Raw genomic sequence first — 20,302 nt, 5'->3', positions numbered from 1 at the left:
GTTTTGCAAACCACGAGGAACGAGAATGATGCTCTCGAAATGTCAAATTGTTCCCAAAAAAAGTAAATAAACACAGTGAGTGGCCGTGTGCCGGGTTTCGGGGTGCGCAGAACACAAACGCACAGCAGATTAATCAGCGACCGTTGGTCAATTTATGCATCTTTCGCTGTCTTTCGGATGGCATTTCGTAATTCGGTTAATTTACATAGTATTTTCGAGCTTCAAACCTCTGCCAGCGGAGTAGTAATGCTGCCAAGTGTTTTTCAGCGCACTTTGCTGAAGCATGTAATGTAATGTAACGAAATTTACCATTGGTGGCTGGCATTCCTTCGGATTCTTTCCCGTAACCGCAACCGGGAGGGGGTTGTTCGATCATCGCGCTGCGATACGCAAAACATCATCGTCCCGTGGGATGTAATTTAATTCGCAGCCCCTTGCGGCTTCTCCCTCACACTCTCTCGCTGTCCCTGCTTCGCACCTTGGGGCAATTTGACTGCTGGCAACACTGCCCGGTTTTATGCGGCGCGCATTGCCGGCGCGAACCATTTTTGCGCAACAGAAGCGCTGAGCGCCGCATGCACCGCCAGTGAGTGACCGACCGCGATGCGTTCGGAGCACGGTGCAAATGAGTTACTTCGAAGGCGAGATAGAAAGGGATAGCGCGAGATGCGTGTGCTCCGGTGAGTGTGTGCGAACGGTGGGGCCATTTCGCACGCACGGATCGCCTGTGTCCGCGCGGAATCAATCGTTGTTTTGTCGTTGCCACGAATCCCCGTGGCGGTGCGGAATCCGTAGCCCCGTCGTCATCGCTCAGTCGGATTGTTCGTGTATTGTTTCTTTTCTCTTTTGTTTGAAGCGTCCACCGAACATTGCGTTGCGGTGGCGGGTGCGTGTGCGGGTGCAGGTTAGGTGTGCGTTCGTGCGGGGAAACATGGGAACAAGATAGCCAGCGAAGCGCGCGGGGGACCTGCACTTCCTCCCAGGTTTGTGTTTGTGTGGGTCTGTGTGGCCATTCCGTGACCGGCGTGCGATGAATCCGCGCGGGGTTGGCTACGTGCCGTGCAGCAGGAGTTTAGTACGACAGCAATACGACCGTGACCGCGCGTGAAGGTTCTGCTAGTTGATTGGCCCGCGAGTTCTAGCACCCCGCCGTGGCCTTGGCGGACGCGACGGATCGTGATCGTTCTTGTCATGCTTCGATCATTCTTTGACGGGTGCAGATCGTCTGCAAGCGTTTCGTGGGCAACGAGGGAAACAATGTCCGGTCGACAGATCGCGTTCAAGACAGATGTCAAGTAGCGAATTGTACGATCCAAAAGGATCGATTAAAATCTCGTGTCAAAGTGTTACGGCTTAGGTGCGCCTTATGACGTTGGGTTGGTTTTTCCATCTATTGTTCTTTTTCTACCAGTGATGACAGCGCCCAGATTTGAAACTAAGAGCGTTTACCACAGGAACTCTTTCTGACAGGCTATTTAACAGGCTTCGAATTTGTACAAATACATCCAAATCACGCACTATCAGTACATTAATCATAAATCCGCCATCCGAGTGTGTGATGGCTATAGCGTGCCGTAATCTATAGAAGAGGAGAGAAGATAAAAAGAGGGGCGATAATCTATCCATTTCCGTGTGTTCGTCTCGATCGACAGCCGTTGGTGTGTTGCCGCTGGTTTCGCTTAGTACGTGCGACTTTTTGGACCTCCGCTGAACGGGCTCTAGGCTCCTTGGTGGTTCCATTGTTTTGTTGTTGCTGATGTGAGTGTGTGATTTTTATCATTCGCGGCGCTAATCGCCAGTCGATAAGGCGGAAACGAGTAAGGAAGAAAAAGTGTGCACCGGAAAGCAACGGCGGCCACAACAACGGTGAGAAGAAAGTGAAACCACCCGCGGCCCCATAATAGAATGTTGCCCGGTTAGGCGTTCCACAGTTGGCAACCGCACGGGAAGTGCCCCGAAGAGTGTTTTGGAGTGTGTTTTTGCGAAAGAGAATACGAAACCATTAGTTTGCCGGCCGCAAACGGGGATCCAGCAAACAATCCGCGAGAGTGAGTATCGATTAAAAGATCGTTTAGCCTTTCAGGCAGTTTCAACAATAACTCAATCATTTGATTCCTAAAGGTTTCAGCATACCGTCCCGGTCTGTTTCGATTACCGCCCCGTGTCAGATGTGCGTGACACACGGCGAGTGACGTACTTTTCTCCGCCTGACACGAAGTCCGCCTTCGCCTACACGATAATTTATTACTCATTTTGGGCTGGTTTTGTTCGAATAGGAAGTTTCGCAAACTTTTAGCACATCAGCTATCGTCACCGTCTCCAGGTTGTTACATTTGTGGGCGGAAGAGCACACCAAGCAGTTGCTCTCGACGGTGCTCTAATTGAGGAAAACACCATTCTGGAACGTTTTTCTTTTGCGAGAAAGCAATAATCCCTCTTTTCGGATCACGTACACACACACAGAGCGACTCCTACTAGATGCTCCGAAAGAGACCGCGCGGAAAAATGTCTTTTTGTCTTTGGTTGTGTTTGAGCTTTGGGGTTTCTTTTTATTATGCACTACCTTGGGCCCAGACGACCTTGTTGGCCCATTTTCACGACCTTGCGAAATGGTCTTATGCGACACACTTGACGCTCTTGATGTTCCTTCGGTCTCGTCCTTATCAACCCGTTCCTTATTGCGCTTGTTATTGACTTGTGTGCTGTTGTAGCCTGTCTTTTCTATTGGAAGTCCCGACCTCATGTTCGACTGAAGAGCCTAGTATTTCTTGGTATTTGAGATTGTTAGAGAATAGAACTTTTTTTGTTATGTTCTGTTATGTTATGTTATGTTATGTTATGTTAAACTTCACTTTTTTTGTCAGTGTTTTGTTTGATTTGAGTATTTGTATTATCGGCCAAGTGAAATAAGTCTTTGGATCACTGTTCGAACAACAAAGAAACACGTTAGGACCCACTTTACTGTATGGCCCCATTCCTCCCGTGCTGCGAATAATTAATTGTTGGTGCACAGGAATCTCTCCCAGATAACTTGATGCTTCGTTTATGTCCCAAAATGCTCGCAAAGAAACGAACGAACAATGCAGAAAGTCACGGCATATTTCAGAGACCGCTGTGCCGTGCGGTGTGTCAACGCGACCGCCAAGTAGGTTGCCTCGTTGGCCGCGGGCAAAAAAACGCCACTTCCAAACCCCTGTACCCGTGTGGCCGTGGTGGTTTGCGTGTGCAAAAATGTGTCATTTTTATGCATAAGGCAAAATAAACCTCCACCAGATCCGAGTGCATCGGCGTGTTGCGTTTGGGTTGCCACGAAACTTTCACATTCACGCGATCGCTTCGGAGTGATTTTATATGTCTTTTCAGCGGCGCAGAAAGGCCGAAAAAAAGGCAACGATTTAAGTCCATGGTCCAGTGTGCCACTCCGATGTGTCGCCACCGGTGTCCCCCCTCCTCAGTCGTCTGCCTCTGAGTTCGCTTAACGTGTACATAGCGGGGAAATGTAATTAAAATTAATGTCCGGTGCGTAACCGGTGATCGGTGGTTGGCCGCCAGCTTTCAATTCCCTTCGAAGGATAACAACGGTGGGAAAGGTGGAGACGGTGCGCCGCCTCCGTAGAGCAGCATCTCTTGAGCGGGCAAAACCCGATTCCGGAGGAAGCCGTAAACTGCTGGCAGTCGAAAAAATAAAAATTAAGGTTGTGGAGGCCAGCTACTTTAGGGTTGTAGGGCTGATTGCCGTTCGAAACCTCTTTTTACCGTCGAAGAATCGGAACGGAAGCCGCCCGGCGAAGCACCTTCAGACTCCTCCGTCATAGTGGCCCGTGTCCCTCTCTCTCTGTGAAAGGTCATGCAATCAGCGCGCGAGAGAGAGAGGGAACCAAAGAGATGCCCCAAACCGACCGACAGTGATAGCAGACAGATATTATACGTCGTCGTCGCGGCCACCACGGTCGAAGCGGGACAAAAGTGCTCGCCGAAAAGGATGGAGACAACATGGATGGTCAAAAAAGCGGTCTGGCGAATCTCTAAATCGTTGCACAAAATCCGCTTCACAAGCACGCACACCACGGTACGGCGGCCCCGGGATCTCGAGGCCTGTGTGGCTTTTGGCGTTCGTTACAGCATCATCGAGAGATGTACACACGAGACACGGACGGCGGCCGCCGCCGTCGCCATCGTGCCGCGGGGTTTGGGAGCGAATCGAATTGACCACCATCCATTTCGAGCCGGCTTCGATGGTCGATTGGTCGTTTCCATTCGAGACGACGAGCTAAAAAAAACAGCAAGACCCCAAAAAAACCACGAAGACAAAAGAAATAACCAGTTTTCCAGTTCTTCCTGCTGCTGCCAGCCTCTCACACACCAGGGCTCTGGCCCACGATTTCGGACAGTGGATTTTATGCGCTCTGGCCCACTGACTGGCCCCACTGTGGCCGCCGCCTCGGGGAGGGGGAGGCATTATTTTCCGTGCCAATTGCTCGCTCCTCGCCACAGTCGGTGAAGGAAAGTGGTTCGGAGAGCAAATTGTTGCCTTTTGCTCGGGGATCGTTTGCGTAAATATGAAAAAGAACTGACTCCTTTACTTTCCCTGCATTAGTATGCATCAACCCATGTAGTAGCAAAAGTACGGCTCCTATTCCCTGCTATTTAATTTAATCATTCAGTTCAATATCCATGTAGACCTCGTATACTTGTTTTTTAAACAAAACGTGCTGAGCCTCTTTCGTGACGCACTGTAGACTGGCTGTGGTCGGCCTACGATCGTGAGGACGGGAGATGAAAATTGCCAGAGAAGCCCAACACACACTATAGGAGTTGTGACGACCACCAACTCCCCAAAAAAAATCGTAAGAAAACATTGTGCGTAGACCACATCCGCGATATTACCCTCTCGTAGCTGGCCGACTGGCTGGACCATTTGGGGCTCAATTTTCCCGAAAATGTCATCGCATTAGTGTGTGTGTTTGGCTGTGCGTAAATAATATCTCCGAAACGTGCCACGGCGGTACCTTTCGTTTTTTGTTTTTTCTTTTGTGTCCAACTGTCAGACATTGTGGTTTCTTTTGTGCCTCAGTTCAATGAAACGCACTGCGATTGAGATCAGACGAAACATATGATTTACGTCCTCTGACAGAAATATCGGGTTGTAGCAAACAAAAAGGGTAGACACTCGATATTTCATATAAATATACATAGTTTTTGCTCCAACCGTTGATGATATAAATTGAAGCCCGGTGTCCTTCTACCGAACCGTGCGCCAAGGAAGATTATGGTGTGCCAATTGCGTTGGCGTACATAAATGGTAAATGGCGGCCGGGAAACCGCTTTTCCCAAGGGCAATCTCGTCGATCCTACATCACTTTCACCTACACCCATAACTGTGTGTGGTGGCCGCTGCCCCCGATGTCACTGTGTGAGTGTCCGCAATTTCTCGTTCTTTCGGAAACTCCACCGCCGAAGCGTATAGCAAAAGGATTCATCTTCATCCTTCACTTCACGCTGCTGCTGCTCCCACAATTGCTGGGTTTTTTGGAGGCTAGCGAGCTTTTCAGTAGGTTAGCAGCAAAAGGTTGCTCCAGTTGGCTGCAAAACAGGACGTCGCGTCATCGTCGTCGTCGTCGTCGTCGTCGTCGTCGTGTCTTGCTTGTAGTGGGTGGCCGACGCTGGAAAGGACCCAAAAAGATTCACATAACAGGACGGCGCGCTAACCGAAGACGATGTCCTGCAGAAGAAAGCTCCTTCGTCCTGGGAGGTGATGGCTGTGTGGGGGCTGCAGCAAGGACGCAGTGTCAGCGGATTGGCATTGAAAACCGATCGCCTCCCGAAGGCTCCATTTTAAATCCACGTTCTGGTGTGCGGGGATCAAAGAGTGAAAGAGACAAAGCATCGCGGTGCGCTGCGATTGCGTGAGCGACTGAGTTACCGCGGGACGTGCTCTCACTTTCTTTTCGTGCCACGAATGGCGAGGTGCGGGCTTCTCTGTCTTTTTCCTGCTCGTGAGAAAAGTTTGTTTTGGAATGAATTCGTGCTTCCGGCGCTCGTTTTGTTTTGGTTCCTTTCGGAAAAATGGCCGCGAAATTGTGGGACTGGAGGCGGAACGGTGTTGGTTGGGAATATCATAAAAGTATTTATTTTATGCTCCCTATTGACATGCGTTTCTCAATCAAATACGGTGCTGCGGGTTTCTACTTCTCAACTGGCATCGTGTCTGGATTTATTGCGTTGCACTTATTGCGAGCAGCGACCCATGACTTATTGCCTTCTATGCTGCTTCCGCGCCCGGATTGCTTGCGAATTAGGGTGGTTGGTGCGGGATTCCAAGAAAACTGCGGGTCGGTGGGCGGCAAAATGTCAGCTATGTTTCTCGATGTTTATGCTCCAGTAAGCCGGAAACACCAACCTCGGTGCAGTGGCCGTGAGAATGCACCTCAGGAGAACTCAATGCAACGATTCTCTCGTTGACGTCACGCATTTTGCTTCGCTCTCGCACTCACTCTCCCGCTCCCGGGAGCAGTCTCGTTTTAGCGCTATGTTTTCCGACTCTCTCGCACGTGGTACGCGTCTCCCGGTGGCGCGAGTGGGACGTGTGTATCCATCCTCGCGCGCCCTGGTCAAAAACACTCTCAGCAGCGGCGGCCGAAGCAAACTCCTCTCGCGCGGACGACGACACTCCGGGCCACTGAATGTTTACGCGTGAAAATGTGTATGTGTTCGGAGGTGGCTTGACATTGAACTTGAGACGCCATTTCCAAATACAAAGTTTCTCCCGCACGGGCGCAAGCATTTAGAGCCGAGTACGACGAGCCAAACCAAAGCAAGCAAGTTTCCTGTGTGTCGCCGTCGCCTGCGTTCGGTGTGTTTTGGCCCTGGCCCTACCACCACCGGGGGCCGTGTGCGTGCGTGTGTGTGCGTTGGTGGTTTTTAGAGTAAAGTTTTAAAAACCATTGTGGCCACTGGATTCACCACAGCCACATTCTTTTGGATGGTGGAAAAATATTCGTAATTTTGCAGCACAATCGCAGCAACCGTGTAGCGTGCGATTGTGGTGTGCGATTCCGCCATCGCCGTCGTCGTGTTGTGATATTGGTCGGGTCGGAAAAAGGTAAAGTTACAACTCTGACGCACCATTAGTTATGCTTTTTGTACACACTTGCCGAAAAACCAGTCCTGCCGGACACCTAGCCTGGTGGGAGTAGGAAAATCGGAAAAAGCATCATCGAGTGTGCTGAGAAAGTGAAAACTAGAAACATTCGAACACTGGACAACAGGGCCTCTGCCTAACCGTATTCGTGAACCGGGAGCGTGTGTGTGTGTTGGGAAATTGAACCAAAGGAAGGAAAAACAATGAAAAGTTTAATCAATAGAAATCAATCGATAGTCTCCAGCCACCGACGCAGGTGTCAGGTAAGATGTGATGCCCAGGTACCATTTTGTTGCACCATTTTCAGGGAAAACTGTGGCTGTGCGCTAAATGTGTCCCTTTTTTGCTGCATGGGTGGTTGCTCCCTTATCGCACCCCCGATAAGGAACTAAGATACGAGTTTCGTTTGCCGATTACCTGGGACTGGGAGACTCACGTCTAATCGACAGGTTTCGGCAGTGGGGGTAACGCATAAAAACACAGAAACAGGGTTTTTCGGGGGGCTCACGTTTCTCTTATTATTCGCATCCTTTCCCCGTTCGGCGTTTGCACTGCATACTTATTTAAAGAAAGAAAGACTAATCCACCGGCTTGAGGGTGATGAACCGCGACAGCACCAGCACGACGGCGATCGTAGCGAGGACGAAACAAACCGCAAACATGTAGAAGCTTTCCTCGGTGAACACGTCGGTAAAGGCCGGTATCTGGTGGTACCAGTTCTCGATGATGGCCATGTGGCCACCCTTTCCCAGCTTCTTGTGTGTCATCGCCTCCGTTTTGTCGCTTGCGTGTGTGCACTCGTGCGCCCGGTTGCCCTATCGCCGCTTGCCGCCGCCACCCGCTCCTGCCTTCTTTTCCGACTTGGTCTTCACGGCGGCCGAGGTATCCTCTTTCGGTGCGAGCGCACTGACGTGCTTATTGCATAGCTTCAGCAACTCGAGTGTCGTCAAATTTTCGCTCTTCAGTTCGATCTTTTTCAGCTTCGCCTCGGCTGCCCATAATGAAAGCAAGAAAAGGTATTAGTATCCATAATATTGTTTGCCGGCGCGCACCTCATTACCTTGTACCGTTGGTATCAGTTGAAACACTATCGAAGGGGGTCGCCGGTCACAGAGTACTTCCGTTTTGAGTAGACAGGTTGGGTTGGTTTGTGAGATTTTGGGCGCCGAAAGGTGGTGCAAAAATTCCCTGCAATCGTGTGGAAAAAAGCAAAACACAAAACATTACAGGTTGGTGGCCAACGAGAAGAACGTTCTCGAACATGTTTATGTTGTTTTCTCTTCGGTCAACGAGGCGGATTCGGGTCCTCTCCAGTGCGATGGGTTAGCCGTTTTATGTGTGTAATATTCAACGTCTCTCTCTCTCTCTTTCTCTCTCTTTTGTGGTGGTTTCAGGCGACGCATGATTGAGAAGCATGTCAACGGAACGCGAACTAACTCCGGGGACAACGCAGCAGCTCTCTCTGGCGTACTCTGATATGGCAACACACCACATCCAACTGAACGGAGTAATAATGGGAAAATCATTCAATGGTAAGCTACTAGCTGCCGAGACTGCTGCCTGCTGTCATATGGATTCGTGCCGCCGATTAGGCGTGCACCCTGCCGTGCTGCCCTTAATTTCCTCACATCCTAAAAATACTTCCACTCCAAATTTTGCACAATTTTCCGAACACCGTTCCGTCCTACGTCCAACGGCAAACCATACCTGAACAGATCGAGATCGATGATTCGAGGAGACCTGCAAAACGGTCTATTTTGGGGCCCAATTTGTGTTCCAACTTGACGGCCAAACCCGATAACAGAACACTTCGAAATGGATGATGGTTCCTGCTCGGACACGCAGCAGTGTGCGCTTTCGGTGCTCAAAAGCATGTCGAAATTCTCTATTTCTGACGCGCGCATGCGCCCCAAACGGTGGGTCCATTTGTGTGAAGCGTGAGGGGTTTGCTTTTTCACCCCGCCGGTCACTGGTGGTGCGCATTCCCAACATCCCGCTTACCTTGTCGGTACGGCGCTGTCATGGAACGGATCGAACGAAACGGTTACCCGTTGGACCGCCTTGAGGTTCACCAGTTTCAGCTGCTTTCCGATGGCGGACACGACGCCTCCCGACCGCCGGAATGCTCCACCGACTTTGATGGACATTTCCTTCCCTTATTCGCTCTGCTTGCTGTGTTGAATATGTTTTACAATCTTTGGAGCGCTTTGTCCAGCTTGTTTCATAACAAGCCACCCGGTCCGGTGCTATGTTGTGTGCACTCTGCCTCACGTTTGCAACCCGTGTGACGTTTGACGGGAGCGGTCCCCCGAAAGGCTGAGTGTTTGCTTCGCCAGCAATTGACAGCTGGCTGCGTACTTTGTGCATCGTACACGTGTGAGTGAGAAGCCGTTCCGCGTGAATCTAGTACTTCGGTTCGGTTCTAGTAAATGTGTTATTGCCGCGCGGGAAAGTAAAATAATGCACCGCACCGATCTTGATTACAATCACAAATAAAACCAACGATAAAAAAGTGTCCTGTGGAAACGGAACATTATTAGCCACTTATGGTTGCAGTTTATTGTGTCGGGTTGAGTGCGCCAGCGTCTGCTCGATGCAATTCAGTGTGCGAGATGACCGAGAACAGCTATACGCGCCCGTTCCATTCCATCAACCACCGAGCCCGGCGTAGTGGTGTGCGTAAGTTCTGCCGCACCGAGGCCATCTTGACTGTGGCTGGTGACCATAGTCTCTGGGTTAGGAGCTGTGACGAGTCGCGCGCTGCGTTTGCGAGATCCGCACAGTTGGCGAAGAGTGAAAAAACAAAAGTTATACCTTACCAGCAGTGCAGAAGGACGCGCTACGTGCAGGATCGACCGCAGGGCACCGTAGAGCAAGTGGGCCGAGTGCGTCTGCTGGTGGTGGCGCGGGTGGCAGCGGACAAAATCGGTTGTTGGCCGTCGTTCCGTCACCGTCTCGTGTGTGAGAGCCAACCATCGTTGCCTACAGAAAAAAAGTGTGCGGTCTAATTGGGGTACAGTAACGAGGCAGCAGCAGCAGCGCAAGAGGCAGAGTAGCAGTAGCGAGTGCGATCAGAACAACCACACGGCCTCAACATCATGTATCCTGTAGGACAACGTAAGTAATGGTGTCGGGGAAACGTTTGGTCGAGTCAACCGCAAAAAGGCGCTCCGAAAGCCTCGCCAGCAGCAACAGCGCAAAGCAGCCTTCGACAGCCTTCGTCGTCCTCGTCGTCATATTGTGCGCGGTGTGTCGTCGCTGGCATGTGGTTATTAGGAACGAGAGTAACGACCACGGCGGAGTAATGTGTGACGACAGTGGTCGTCGCGGTGCTCTCCGCCACCTGTGACCTCTTCCGCGGTCCCGCTCCAATGCGTAGTGCACAAGAACGAATTGGGTGCACACGAATGGGGCGACCAAGTGCAACCAAGAAGAAGACCAAGAGGAAGAAAGACGAGGTGATAGGAAATCTAGTGCGTGATAGCACATCGAGAGGGCGATTCTCTGTGAAGAAAGCTTGTTTCTTCACACGTTTCTCAGAAAGATTAGTTGCGCTTCGACGTTTTTCATCGCCTACTTGTGTGTGTGTGTGTGCCTTAATGGTGCTTTCTTGTGCTCCGCCAGCAGCGAGGGTTCGCTCTTCTGGGGTGGTGCGCGAGTTTTGTGTGGCTGTGTGTGCAAACGTGATGTGGTTTTATTGTTTGCTGTGTGTGCATGTGTGTGAGTGAAAAGGGTAGAGATGGAGCAATTTTCGATCAGAATTTGTGATTTGGCAACGCAAAGGTGTGGGAAATTGAAAACAAAAGGCGCACACTTGTCAGCCGGCCCGAGGTTGTGATGAATTATTAACGCCAAAAAGTGTCACTTGCTTCGTTTGCTGGTGGTGAATTGTTCTACGAAAGGACTGCCTGTTACTTATAATGATGATGGGATTTCCGATGAAGTTGCGTGCTTTGCACAAGCGAGAGCATGCAGACGGCTGCTATGTTGCATGATAGTGTATGTGTGTGTTTGTGCGCGCGTGAAATTCATTATTGAAGGATACGGCGGTGAAGAAAACATCGAATGCACTGTGCATACGCGCGCGCTACTACACTTACTACTACTACGAAAAAGCGAGCTCGCTCGCGCTCTGCTGGGGGTAACGGACCACTACACAGACACACGACCGATGGCGCCGCTTTGACACAAGCACACCACCAGCGAACGAAGGAAGGCAGTTGTGTTCTTTTTGTTTCTTTTTTATGTTGATGGTTTTGTTTCGGTGCCGGATTGCCTTTCGCCGAAAAATGTCAACAACCTTTTCATCTTCTCACCGACGACGACTGGCTAATGGCGCTGGTACTATTTCGCGCCATTCGCCGAACTGTAGTTTCTGGAGAAACAACCTTTAATGGTTGCTTTTATTTGTGAGCAACTCACGATGAAAATGACTTTGCACTTCCTGGGCAATGATGGCCAATTGATTTTTGAACATCAGTTCGTGTTATGCTGGAGCGAAACAATGCACCCATGTGCAGTTTCATTCAATTGCAGTACCTTGAAATCCCAATTTAACTTTATGTGCAACCAGCACTTTTCACCAACACCCCTGGAACACAGGTGTCTAAGCTGTAACAGTTTACAAATGGCGGCATACTTTGTTGCTATTTGAATGTTGAAAAGCATCAACGAGAATCGGACCTATGTGTTTACTAAGCACGAATGCGGCTTTTGGCATTGTTGCTTCGCCTGAACCTGCTGAAAGTCGAATGGTTTGATATGGTGGCGTTAAACAAAAAAAAGGCGGAACGTCGTCACAATCGTCGCACGTCGTAACCTAATTTCGGATTTTTTTCAACGTCGGCAACAGCGACTCCACCCCCCGCGCGGATCGGCGCTCCAAATACGTCCGAAAACGTCGCACACCTGCTGCCACCGTCGGAACGAAGTTGCGCGATGACATTTGACTCCCGCAGCCCCTCCGACAGGCACCGCAGTAGGCGATGTTTTAACAGTTTCTCATCGTTTACAATATACACCATTTGTGCCCCGATACTTCCTTGTTCCTACGAACCTCCTATACTCGCTATATTGCGTTTCTCTTGATCCGCGCGCTCTTTGTTTTCCTTCTTCTACCGTGTCTCCTCTGGGGTGGCGGGAAGCGGAATGCTCGATTTTGTATTGGTTTTCTAGCGGTCCTCTCTTGCGGTGCCTAATGCTTCGTGCTCTCTCTCTCTCTCTGTTTCTCTCCGTTGATACCGTGTTTTTGTAGGTCATCGACATCTATCTTGTGCGGTGGTGGGACCACAGCTAGACGACTGTGGTCGCCGCGGCCGTGTTAGAAGAGAAATGGTTTGTTGGTAGATTGAGCAAAGAAATGGGTGGCTCACCCAGACGTCCGCGCGCGGGGAGGGTTACTGCTCTTCGGAAGGAATTTTCCTCGAAGACAAAACGGACCGAGAGAGCCAGCAGTTTAGCTCCGATAGTTATGTTGCCGCTGCAGAATTGGGCTTCACCTTTCTCGAGCCTTTTGCGCGTGACGATGGTGGAATGTGGGACCAGCGGGAATTCACTGACCCGTTGTCGATTGTGGGTACACGAGAAGAGCGTGTACAGCATATTATAACATCACATCTGTTGCGTTTCGTGGCATGTGTCTGCCTGGTGTGGGGGCGCCCAGTTGCCATGGTTTTATGTGGCGCTTTTCAAGGTTTTCGCGTTTCGGCGCAATTCCTTTAAATATGGGTCCCATATTTCGCACCGAAATAGACGCGCAGATTACTTCGATTACACCAACTTTCAGCATCTTCGGGATTGGAACTTGGTTTTGTATGTCGCGCATGGAGTTGAGAGGATGTGGCTGTGTGCGTGATTGTTTGGCGGAGCAAGTTATGATGTTTAGCATGACTCAACGAAATACACGTTTTCACGGATGTGGAATGTTGTCGCAAGGCGTATCTGTCATGTTTTCGACGTCATCACTTCTTGTTGACACCTTGTACACACCGTTATTTGGGGCAATCGACGACGGTATCAATAACTGATTAATAAAATTAATTGGGCGACGTCGTCGTCCTTTTGTAAGTAAATTTTGTATAATAAGATTAACGATCGGACTACGTCAGAACATTGCAGAATGCGTTCCCTTCGTACTAAGTGCACTTGTACCGCTAAATGACTAATTCGCTAGCATACGCCGCCATGCACTACCGGTATTAGTCATAATACATTTTCGCGACGATACGAGGGGAGGTATTGGCAAGGGCAAGTGCGTCATCGGTTTGTTCGTAAATATTTATGCAAATAGTTCGACGGATAGTGCATAATGTACGAACTCCACTAGATTACAAGCGCCGAGCGGATGCTTTACCCCAACATTAACGTGTACATTTGCTAACAAACGAACGCGTAACATGTTTAATGTGCTCAGTAAATCGCTGCCAGATCGCTTAATAGTATTATCTTCGAGTTTCAGGTCAACGGCGCAAGTGGAACGAGTTCGGAAAATTGTAGTTATTTGTAGTTATATGACCCTCGCCCTATCCTTGCCCAAAAAACTTTGTTTTGTTCCCCCAAAACTTCAGTATCCCAACGCTTTCCCACCGGATGGATGGATTATTCCTCCTACCAACCCAGTGTGTTGTCCCCAGTGTTGGGATTTTCCTTTTGTTTCGCTTGTCGTATGGTTTTCCGTTTTATTGTTGTGTTGTGTGAATCCAATTTGATTTCTCGGTGTTGGTGCATAATTGTGGCGCAAAGAAAATATCGTTTTTCCGTTCTTTTTTTTCTTCTCTTTATTTTTAGAATCACCATGGACTTCTTCGCCGCCAAGGCCTCCAAGTCCGTCTCAGTCGCAGACCAGCTTCGATACACTCTCACGTAAAATACCTGCTTTACTTTGTTTGACAAATTTTCGAATCTATTGTTCATAAATTATCACACAATCAGCACAACATCGATCGATTGGCGTAATAATAGTATTCCCAGATCAGCGAACCGCGACCCATTTCGATTTCGTAGGTTTGATAGGAACAAGTTTCTAAAAGATAGCGAAACAGAAATTGTACCAATTCGAACTGCCAAAAATTAAACTCTCTAGCAGCAACGTAAGCAAACCAAAGAAGAGCCATTGAAAGCAGAATAACACAAAAAACGAGATCGAGGAAATCACTAATTTATGAATCGATAAATTCGAAAATGCCAGAAAACAAGAAATCGAAATTCAACTTCAAAATTGCAAAGTTTTGATCACACTACAAAGTGCCTTACGAAACAAAACGCCCCGTCGGAAACCATGTTAGTTGTTGCCCAGAACGAAGCAGGATTTTGCTCACAAAAACCGTCTTTTGCTTTTGGTTTTGTGTATTATTTGGTTGTGTACAAAAGAGGAGAGAAACGTGGCTTCTTTTCCCGGCCGACGGCGCCGGGTTAGTTTGTTTTTCTTGTCTCATGTCTCACGTTTTATTTTTGTGAACCCTTTTTTGTTCTGTTGTCGTGCAACGAAACCAAACGATCGATCGAGAGGATCGAGAGAGAGAGAGAGAGCCACTCAGTGACTTTTCTCTGTGGCTTTAAGAATTTTTTTTGTCTGCTGTTTTGCGTCGGTGCCTTGCGAAGTATTTTGAATAGGCTTTACCTGTTTTCTAATGTGATGTCAATGTCAGTGGAATAACTATTAACTCAATCAAATCAATCACTTTTGTAAATATACAGTCCTTTTGATCGTATGATTGGGGGCTAACCGTTCGTAACTAACAGCATAATTACGTTAATCATGTTAATGTTTACTAAATTTCTCTGTGCATTATTCGCTTCTGTATCACTTACATGCGTGTATGGCAGGGAAAACTGGTTGAACAGAATATATGGCATCGTGACGGTTCGTTCTGCACACTCAGCTCGTCGACTAACTATACGTTTTCCGATTGCTTCATTGTTCATTTGAACCCCATTTCTTTTCGTTTTCCGTATGTTCTGAATTTTCGTTACATTGTTTGATAAATTTTATCGTTTCGAATGGATTATCCATCGTTGTGTTATTCCACAACTCTTTCATTACGCATATCGATAGAGGGACCAAAGCTAGGAAGGATGTGTTAATAAATGATGAAAAGTAAATTGAAATTTGTTTTAAAGATAATTGGCGCTTAATGGCAGTAAAAGCGACTTCAGATTGACAGAATACGATGTAATTGGCAGGATTGGTAGTTAACACTTCCCGTTCGGAACTTACCGCATAGCCAGGAGCATAAAGTGGCAGCTTTTTTGGTAATCTGCTGCTATCTCAACTGTGTACATAGTTCCAGGTTGCAGCATCACCCGGCAGTGTAGGGATTACGTAGGGAAACATTTCAGGTTTACTTTCAGCGCCATTCACGGGGAAGAGGAGCGCAATCTGCCACGTTCCATCTTTCACCTTCTCATTCCAGCCATAATAGGATGATTAGGAAACCGCGAAGCAAAGAGAGAAACCACAGAGAACTCTATTCTCTCGATTTACATTAATGGCCTTTTTTCTTTCTTTATTTTTTCCACATCTTTTTCATCATATCCCCAAATATTCGACGTTGCACGCGCGCAACACTCGGCTGTGAACGTGTTGGATTTTTTCTGCGCGAACTGCGGAAATTGTCATTTTCTTCCATTGGTTGTTTTTGATCTTTGTACAAAAACGAAACATTATGATCCCCTTGTCGCGCGCGATCGAAACCACGAAACTCAAACAGCACCACCAGCGGGGGCGACGGTTAATCCGACCACCGTGGCGACCACAACCGGTACGCAGGGTGCTCAAGCGCTGGGAGTCGTCCCGGCCACACCACCGGCCCCGCCAGACCTACCAGTCTTCACATGTCCCCGCCGGCCAAATCTTGGCCGCGAGGGGCGGCCGATCGTGCTGCGGGCCAACCACTTCCAGATAACGATGCCACGCGGCTTCGTTCACCACTACGACATCAACATCCAGCCGGACAAGTGCCCGCGCAAAGTGAACCGGGAGATCATCGAGACGATGGTGCACGCGTACAGCAAGCTGTTCGGTGCGCTGAAGCCCGTCTTCGATGGCCGCAACAACCTGTACACCCGCGATCTGCTTCCGATCGGCAACGATCGGCTGGAGCTCGAAGTGACGCTTCCCGGCGAGGGAAAGGATCGGGTGTTTCGTGTCACGATCAAGTGGGTGGCGCAGGTTTCGCTGTTCAATCTCGAGGAAGCACTCGAAGGACGCACCCGCCAGATACCGTACGATGCGATCCTGGCGCTCGATGTTGTGATGCGGCACCTGCCCAGTATGACCTACACGCCCGTTGGCAGAAGTTTCTTCAGCTCGCCGGACGGGTAAGAGAGCTTGTATCTGATTAGTAGAAACGGAAACGGTGGCCCTGAATTTACCGCTCCCTTTTTGTCCTTCGTCCGTTCGTTTTCAGCTATTATCATCCCCTGGGTGGTGGCCGTGAAGTTTGGTTCGGTTTCCATCAGAGCGTTCGACCGTCGCAGTGGAAAATGATGCTCAACATTGACGGTAAGTGCAAACGGCGAAATTATCTGCGCTCTTATCGTGTCACTAACCTTGGGTTTGTTATCCTCTTTTTTGCGCGCCACTGGTAGTGTCGGCAACGGCCTTCTACAAAGCACAACCCGTCATCGAGTTCATGTGCGAGGTACTGGACATCAGAGACATTAACGAGCAGCGCAAACCGCTGACCGACTCGCAGCGCGTCAAGTTTACCAAGGAAATCAAGGGGCTCAAGATCGAGATCACGCACTGCGGAACGATGCGGCGCAAGTATCGCGTCTGTAACGTTACGCGTCGACCAGCACAAATGCAATCGTGAGTAGTTGGTTCGGTCTTCGGTCTTCGGGTTCGATGCTAATCCCAATTACTCCCCGGTCGACAGCTTCCCGTTGCAGCTAGAGAACGGTCAGACGGTGGAGTGTACGGTGGCCAAGTACTTCCTCGACAAGTACAAGATGAAGCTCCGCTATCCGCACCTTCCGTGTCTGCAGGTTGGCCAGGAACACAAGCACACGTACCTGCCGCTTGAGGTGTGCAACATTGTGGCGGGACAGCGGTGCATCAAGAAGCTGACCGATATGCAAACTTCAACGATGATCAAAGCGACCGCACGATCAGCACCCGATCGGTAAGCTGCAGATGCAGTCGCCGGAAGAGAGAGAGACACGTAAACTAATCTTCGATCCATTGCGATCGATTCGTGTTTAGTGAACGTGAAATCAACAACTTGGTGCGGCGTGCCGACTTCAACAACGACGCGTACGTGCAGGAGTTCGGGTTGGCAATTTCCAACAGCATGATGGAGGTCCGTGGCCGGGTGCTGCCCCCGCCGAAGCTTCAGTACGGTGGACGCGTTTCCAGCATGAGCGGGCAAGTAAGTTATCCGAGTTGTGTGGCAGGAACCGAGGGGCGAAGCGCATTCACTTGACCAGTTCTTTTCGGTCTGAATAATTACAAAACGAAAACTATTCTTTCGTTGTAAAAAGATTTAATTGGCATTTGGGTGCAGTTTCGTCCCTCGTTTACCTATTATGTCACTTACCGCCGATCTCGCGTCCGTTGGTAGACGTATTAAAATCAGCAAACAAGTTACTATCTGGTCCACAGAATAAGGTGAGCTTAGCATTACCAAACCAAGGGGTTTGGGACATGCGAGGCAAACAATTTTTTACCGGCGTCGAGATTCGCGTGTGGGCGATCGCCTGCTTCGCGCCGCAGCGCACCGTGCGCGAGGACGCGCTCCGCAACTTTACGCAGCAGCTGCAGAAGATCTCGAACGATGCGGGCATGCCGATCATCGGGCAGCCGTGCTTCTGCAAGTACGCGACCGGTCCGGACCAGGTGGAGCCGATGTTCAGATATCTCAAGAGCACCTTCGGTCATCTCCAGCTCGTCGTTGTAGTGCTTCCCGGCAAGACCCCCGTTTACGGTAGGTGGCGGCCAATTATAGAGTTTCCGTTTTGAAAACGTACTTATCCAACTGCTTTCCGATAGCCGAAGTAAAGCGTGTCGGTGACACAGTGCTGGGCATGGCGACGCAGTGCGTGCAGGCGAAGAACGTGAACAAAACGTCACCGCAGACCCTTTCAAATCTCTGCCTGAAGATCAACGTCAAGCTGGGCGGAATCAATTCGATCCTGGTGCCATCGATCAGACCAAAGGTAAGATGATGGTAATGGAATGAAACAATTGTGTCACAGCCGGCAAAATCAATCAATCAAATGGTCGCGCTTTTAGGTATTCGACGAACCAGTCATCTTCCTCGGAGCGGACGTTACTCACCCACCGGCGGGAGATAACAAGAAGCCCTCGATAGCGGCGGTCGTTGGTTCGATGGATGCGCATCCGTCGCGTTACGCGGCCACCGTGCGAGTGCAGCAGCACCGTCAGGAAATTATCCAGGAGCTGAGCAGCATGGTGCGGGAGCTGCTGATCATGTTCTACAAATCGACCGGTGGCTTCAAACCACACCGCATCATCCTCTACCGGGACGGCGTTTCGGAGGGTCAATTCCCGCACGTGCTGCAGCACGAACTGACGGCCATCCGCGAGGCGTGCATCAAGCTCGAAGCTGACTACAAGCCGGGTATCACGTTCATTGTGGTGCAGAAGCGCCACCACACGCGACTCTTCTGCGCGGACAAGAAAGAACAGAGCGGCAAATCGGGCAACATTCCAGCCGGCACGACGGTGGACGTTGGCATTACGCATCCGACCGAGTTCGACTTTTATCTCTGCAGCCACCAGGGTATTCAGGTACGTACGCTACCGACGGTTGGTTGCGGTTACGGTTGAGCCCTCTGCAGTGGACACCTTTTGAACCCTGATCGAATTGCTGTTTACTTGTGCGCAGGGTACGAGTCGCCCGTCCCACTATCACGTCCTCTGGGATGACAATCACTTCGAGTCGGATGAGCTGCAGTGTCTAACGTATCAGTTGTGCCACACGTACGTCCGTTGTACCCGATCGGTGTCCATTCCAGCCCCAGCATACTACGCACATCTCGTAGCATTCCGGGCAAGGTATGTTTGGGAATCTTCCTGCAAATGGGAGGTCGTCACGCTTTAGACAAAGTTTAATTAATTTCACGCTTCCCACCGCTTTACAGGTACCACCTCGTGGAGAAGGAGCACGATTCAGGCGAAGGATCTCACCAGAGTGGGTGCTCCGAGGATCGGACGCCGGGCGCAATGGCCCGTGCCATCACCGTGCACGCCGACACCAAAAAAGTTATGTACTTTGCTTAAGTCGTCTGCATCTCAAGCCACCCGAATCCGAATGCACACACTACTACAATGACAAAATTTTCTGCCATGATGGAAGAAAAGAAAGAGGAAAAAACGCCAAAACGATCATGAATACGGTTCATCGCCACAGGCCACGGGCAAACGGACACGTAATTGTACAGAGATCTCCTTACCGACACTCTTGCTTTAGTGTGTCAAAATCATCGATGTTCGCAGTATCTCACATCCAGTGCCGATTGCAGTAAATTAGACTCGACATTAGTTTTCACAGCCAAACGGGGCCCTGAGAGCGAAACAAAAGTTACTTCCGACAGAGAAGTAAACTCACGCTTCTCCCCGAGCCCAACGAACGATGTTACTATATCCTCTTTGCTCTACCTCTGTCCACTATCCTTCAACATTTTTTTTTCTTAACAAATCATTATGAAAAATGGTCTCCATTGAAAATAGGCTTAGGCATTGAAGGTTATATTTTGTATTAGGTTTTTTTTATTTAAACCGTTTACAGTTCGGTTTACACAACGATGCGCCACTCGATGTTGTTTAACGTTTTTTATGCTTTAAGCCCGTTTTGGGAACGAACTTTCCATTTTAGTGTCTGCTGTTCTAGTTTCATCATGTTATGAAGTCAATCAACAAAGAAAATATTCCAATGAAGCAAGCTTAAACAGCAAATGTGCCACCGGATGCTGTGTAGCCAGGGCGTAGAGGTGCATTATCTATCAGTGCATATGTAGGTTTAAATGAGCGGCAAGTTACAGGAGGCGTCCGGCACAAGGGTGTTTAGGTGATGATAGTTTAGTACAATTTGGGAAGCAGGCGATTTTTATGTCTTAACAAGGTTAGATCGCGTTCTCAGTGCCCCGACGGTTAATTGGAAACGTGCATCAACCGGCGCCGCGCCTTGCCGTTACTTT

The 20,302-nt window shown here is 49.5% G+C and overlaps 3 protein-coding genes across 3 annotated transcripts; 1 reads left to right on the top strand and 2 right to left on the bottom strand.

Annotated features, from left to right (window-relative positions):
• Positions 1–7,644: 7,644 nt before the first annotated feature.
• On the bottom strand, positions 7,645–7,908 carry LOC128277297 (uncharacterized). Its single transcript, XM_053015740.1, has one exon. It carries the CDS (start codon positions 7,906–7,908, stop codon positions 7,720–7,722), a length of 189 nt encoding a protein of 62 aa, XP_052871700.1. The 3' UTR covers positions 7,645–7,719.
• Positions 7,909–7,956: 48 nt separating this feature from the next.
• On the bottom strand, positions 7,957–9,410 carry LOC128277295 (uncharacterized). Its single transcript, XM_053015739.1, has 3 exons — positions 9,143–9,410; positions 8,202–8,329; positions 7,957–8,132 (listed from the first exon to the last, which is right to left on the bottom strand). Exons 1-3 carry the CDS (start codon positions 9,286–9,288, stop codon positions 7,957–7,959), a joined length of 450 nt encoding a protein of 149 aa, XP_052871699.1. The 5' UTR covers positions 9,289–9,410.
• Positions 9,411–10,239: 829 nt separating this feature from the next.
• Positions 10,240–19,647, top strand: LOC128277294 (protein argonaute-2). The gene is made up of 12 exons (XM_053015738.1): positions 10,240–10,258; positions 13,928–14,002; positions 15,850–16,459; positions 16,549–16,643; positions 16,730–16,952; positions 17,020–17,265; positions 17,346–17,511; positions 17,727–18,066; positions 18,132–18,298; positions 18,375–18,893; positions 18,991–19,160; positions 19,247–19,647. The coding sequence occupies exons 1-12, from the start codon at positions 10,240–10,242 to the stop codon at positions 19,383–19,385; spliced, it is 2,769 nt and encodes a 922-aa protein (XP_052871698.1). The 3' UTR covers positions 19,386–19,647.
• The last annotated feature ends 655 nt before the right edge of the window (positions 19,648–20,302 follow it).

This window comes from Anopheles cruzii, chromosome 2 (genome assembly GCF_943734635.1).
Source record: "Anopheles cruzii chromosome 2, idAnoCruzAS_RS32_06, whole genome shotgun sequence".
In the NCBI taxonomy this organism is placed as follows: Eukaryota; Metazoa; Arthropoda; class Insecta; order Diptera; family Culicidae; genus Anopheles; species Anopheles cruzii.
The sequence above is the reverse complement of the archived record's forward strand: the minus strand, read 5'-3'. Positions and strand labels throughout refer to the sequence as shown.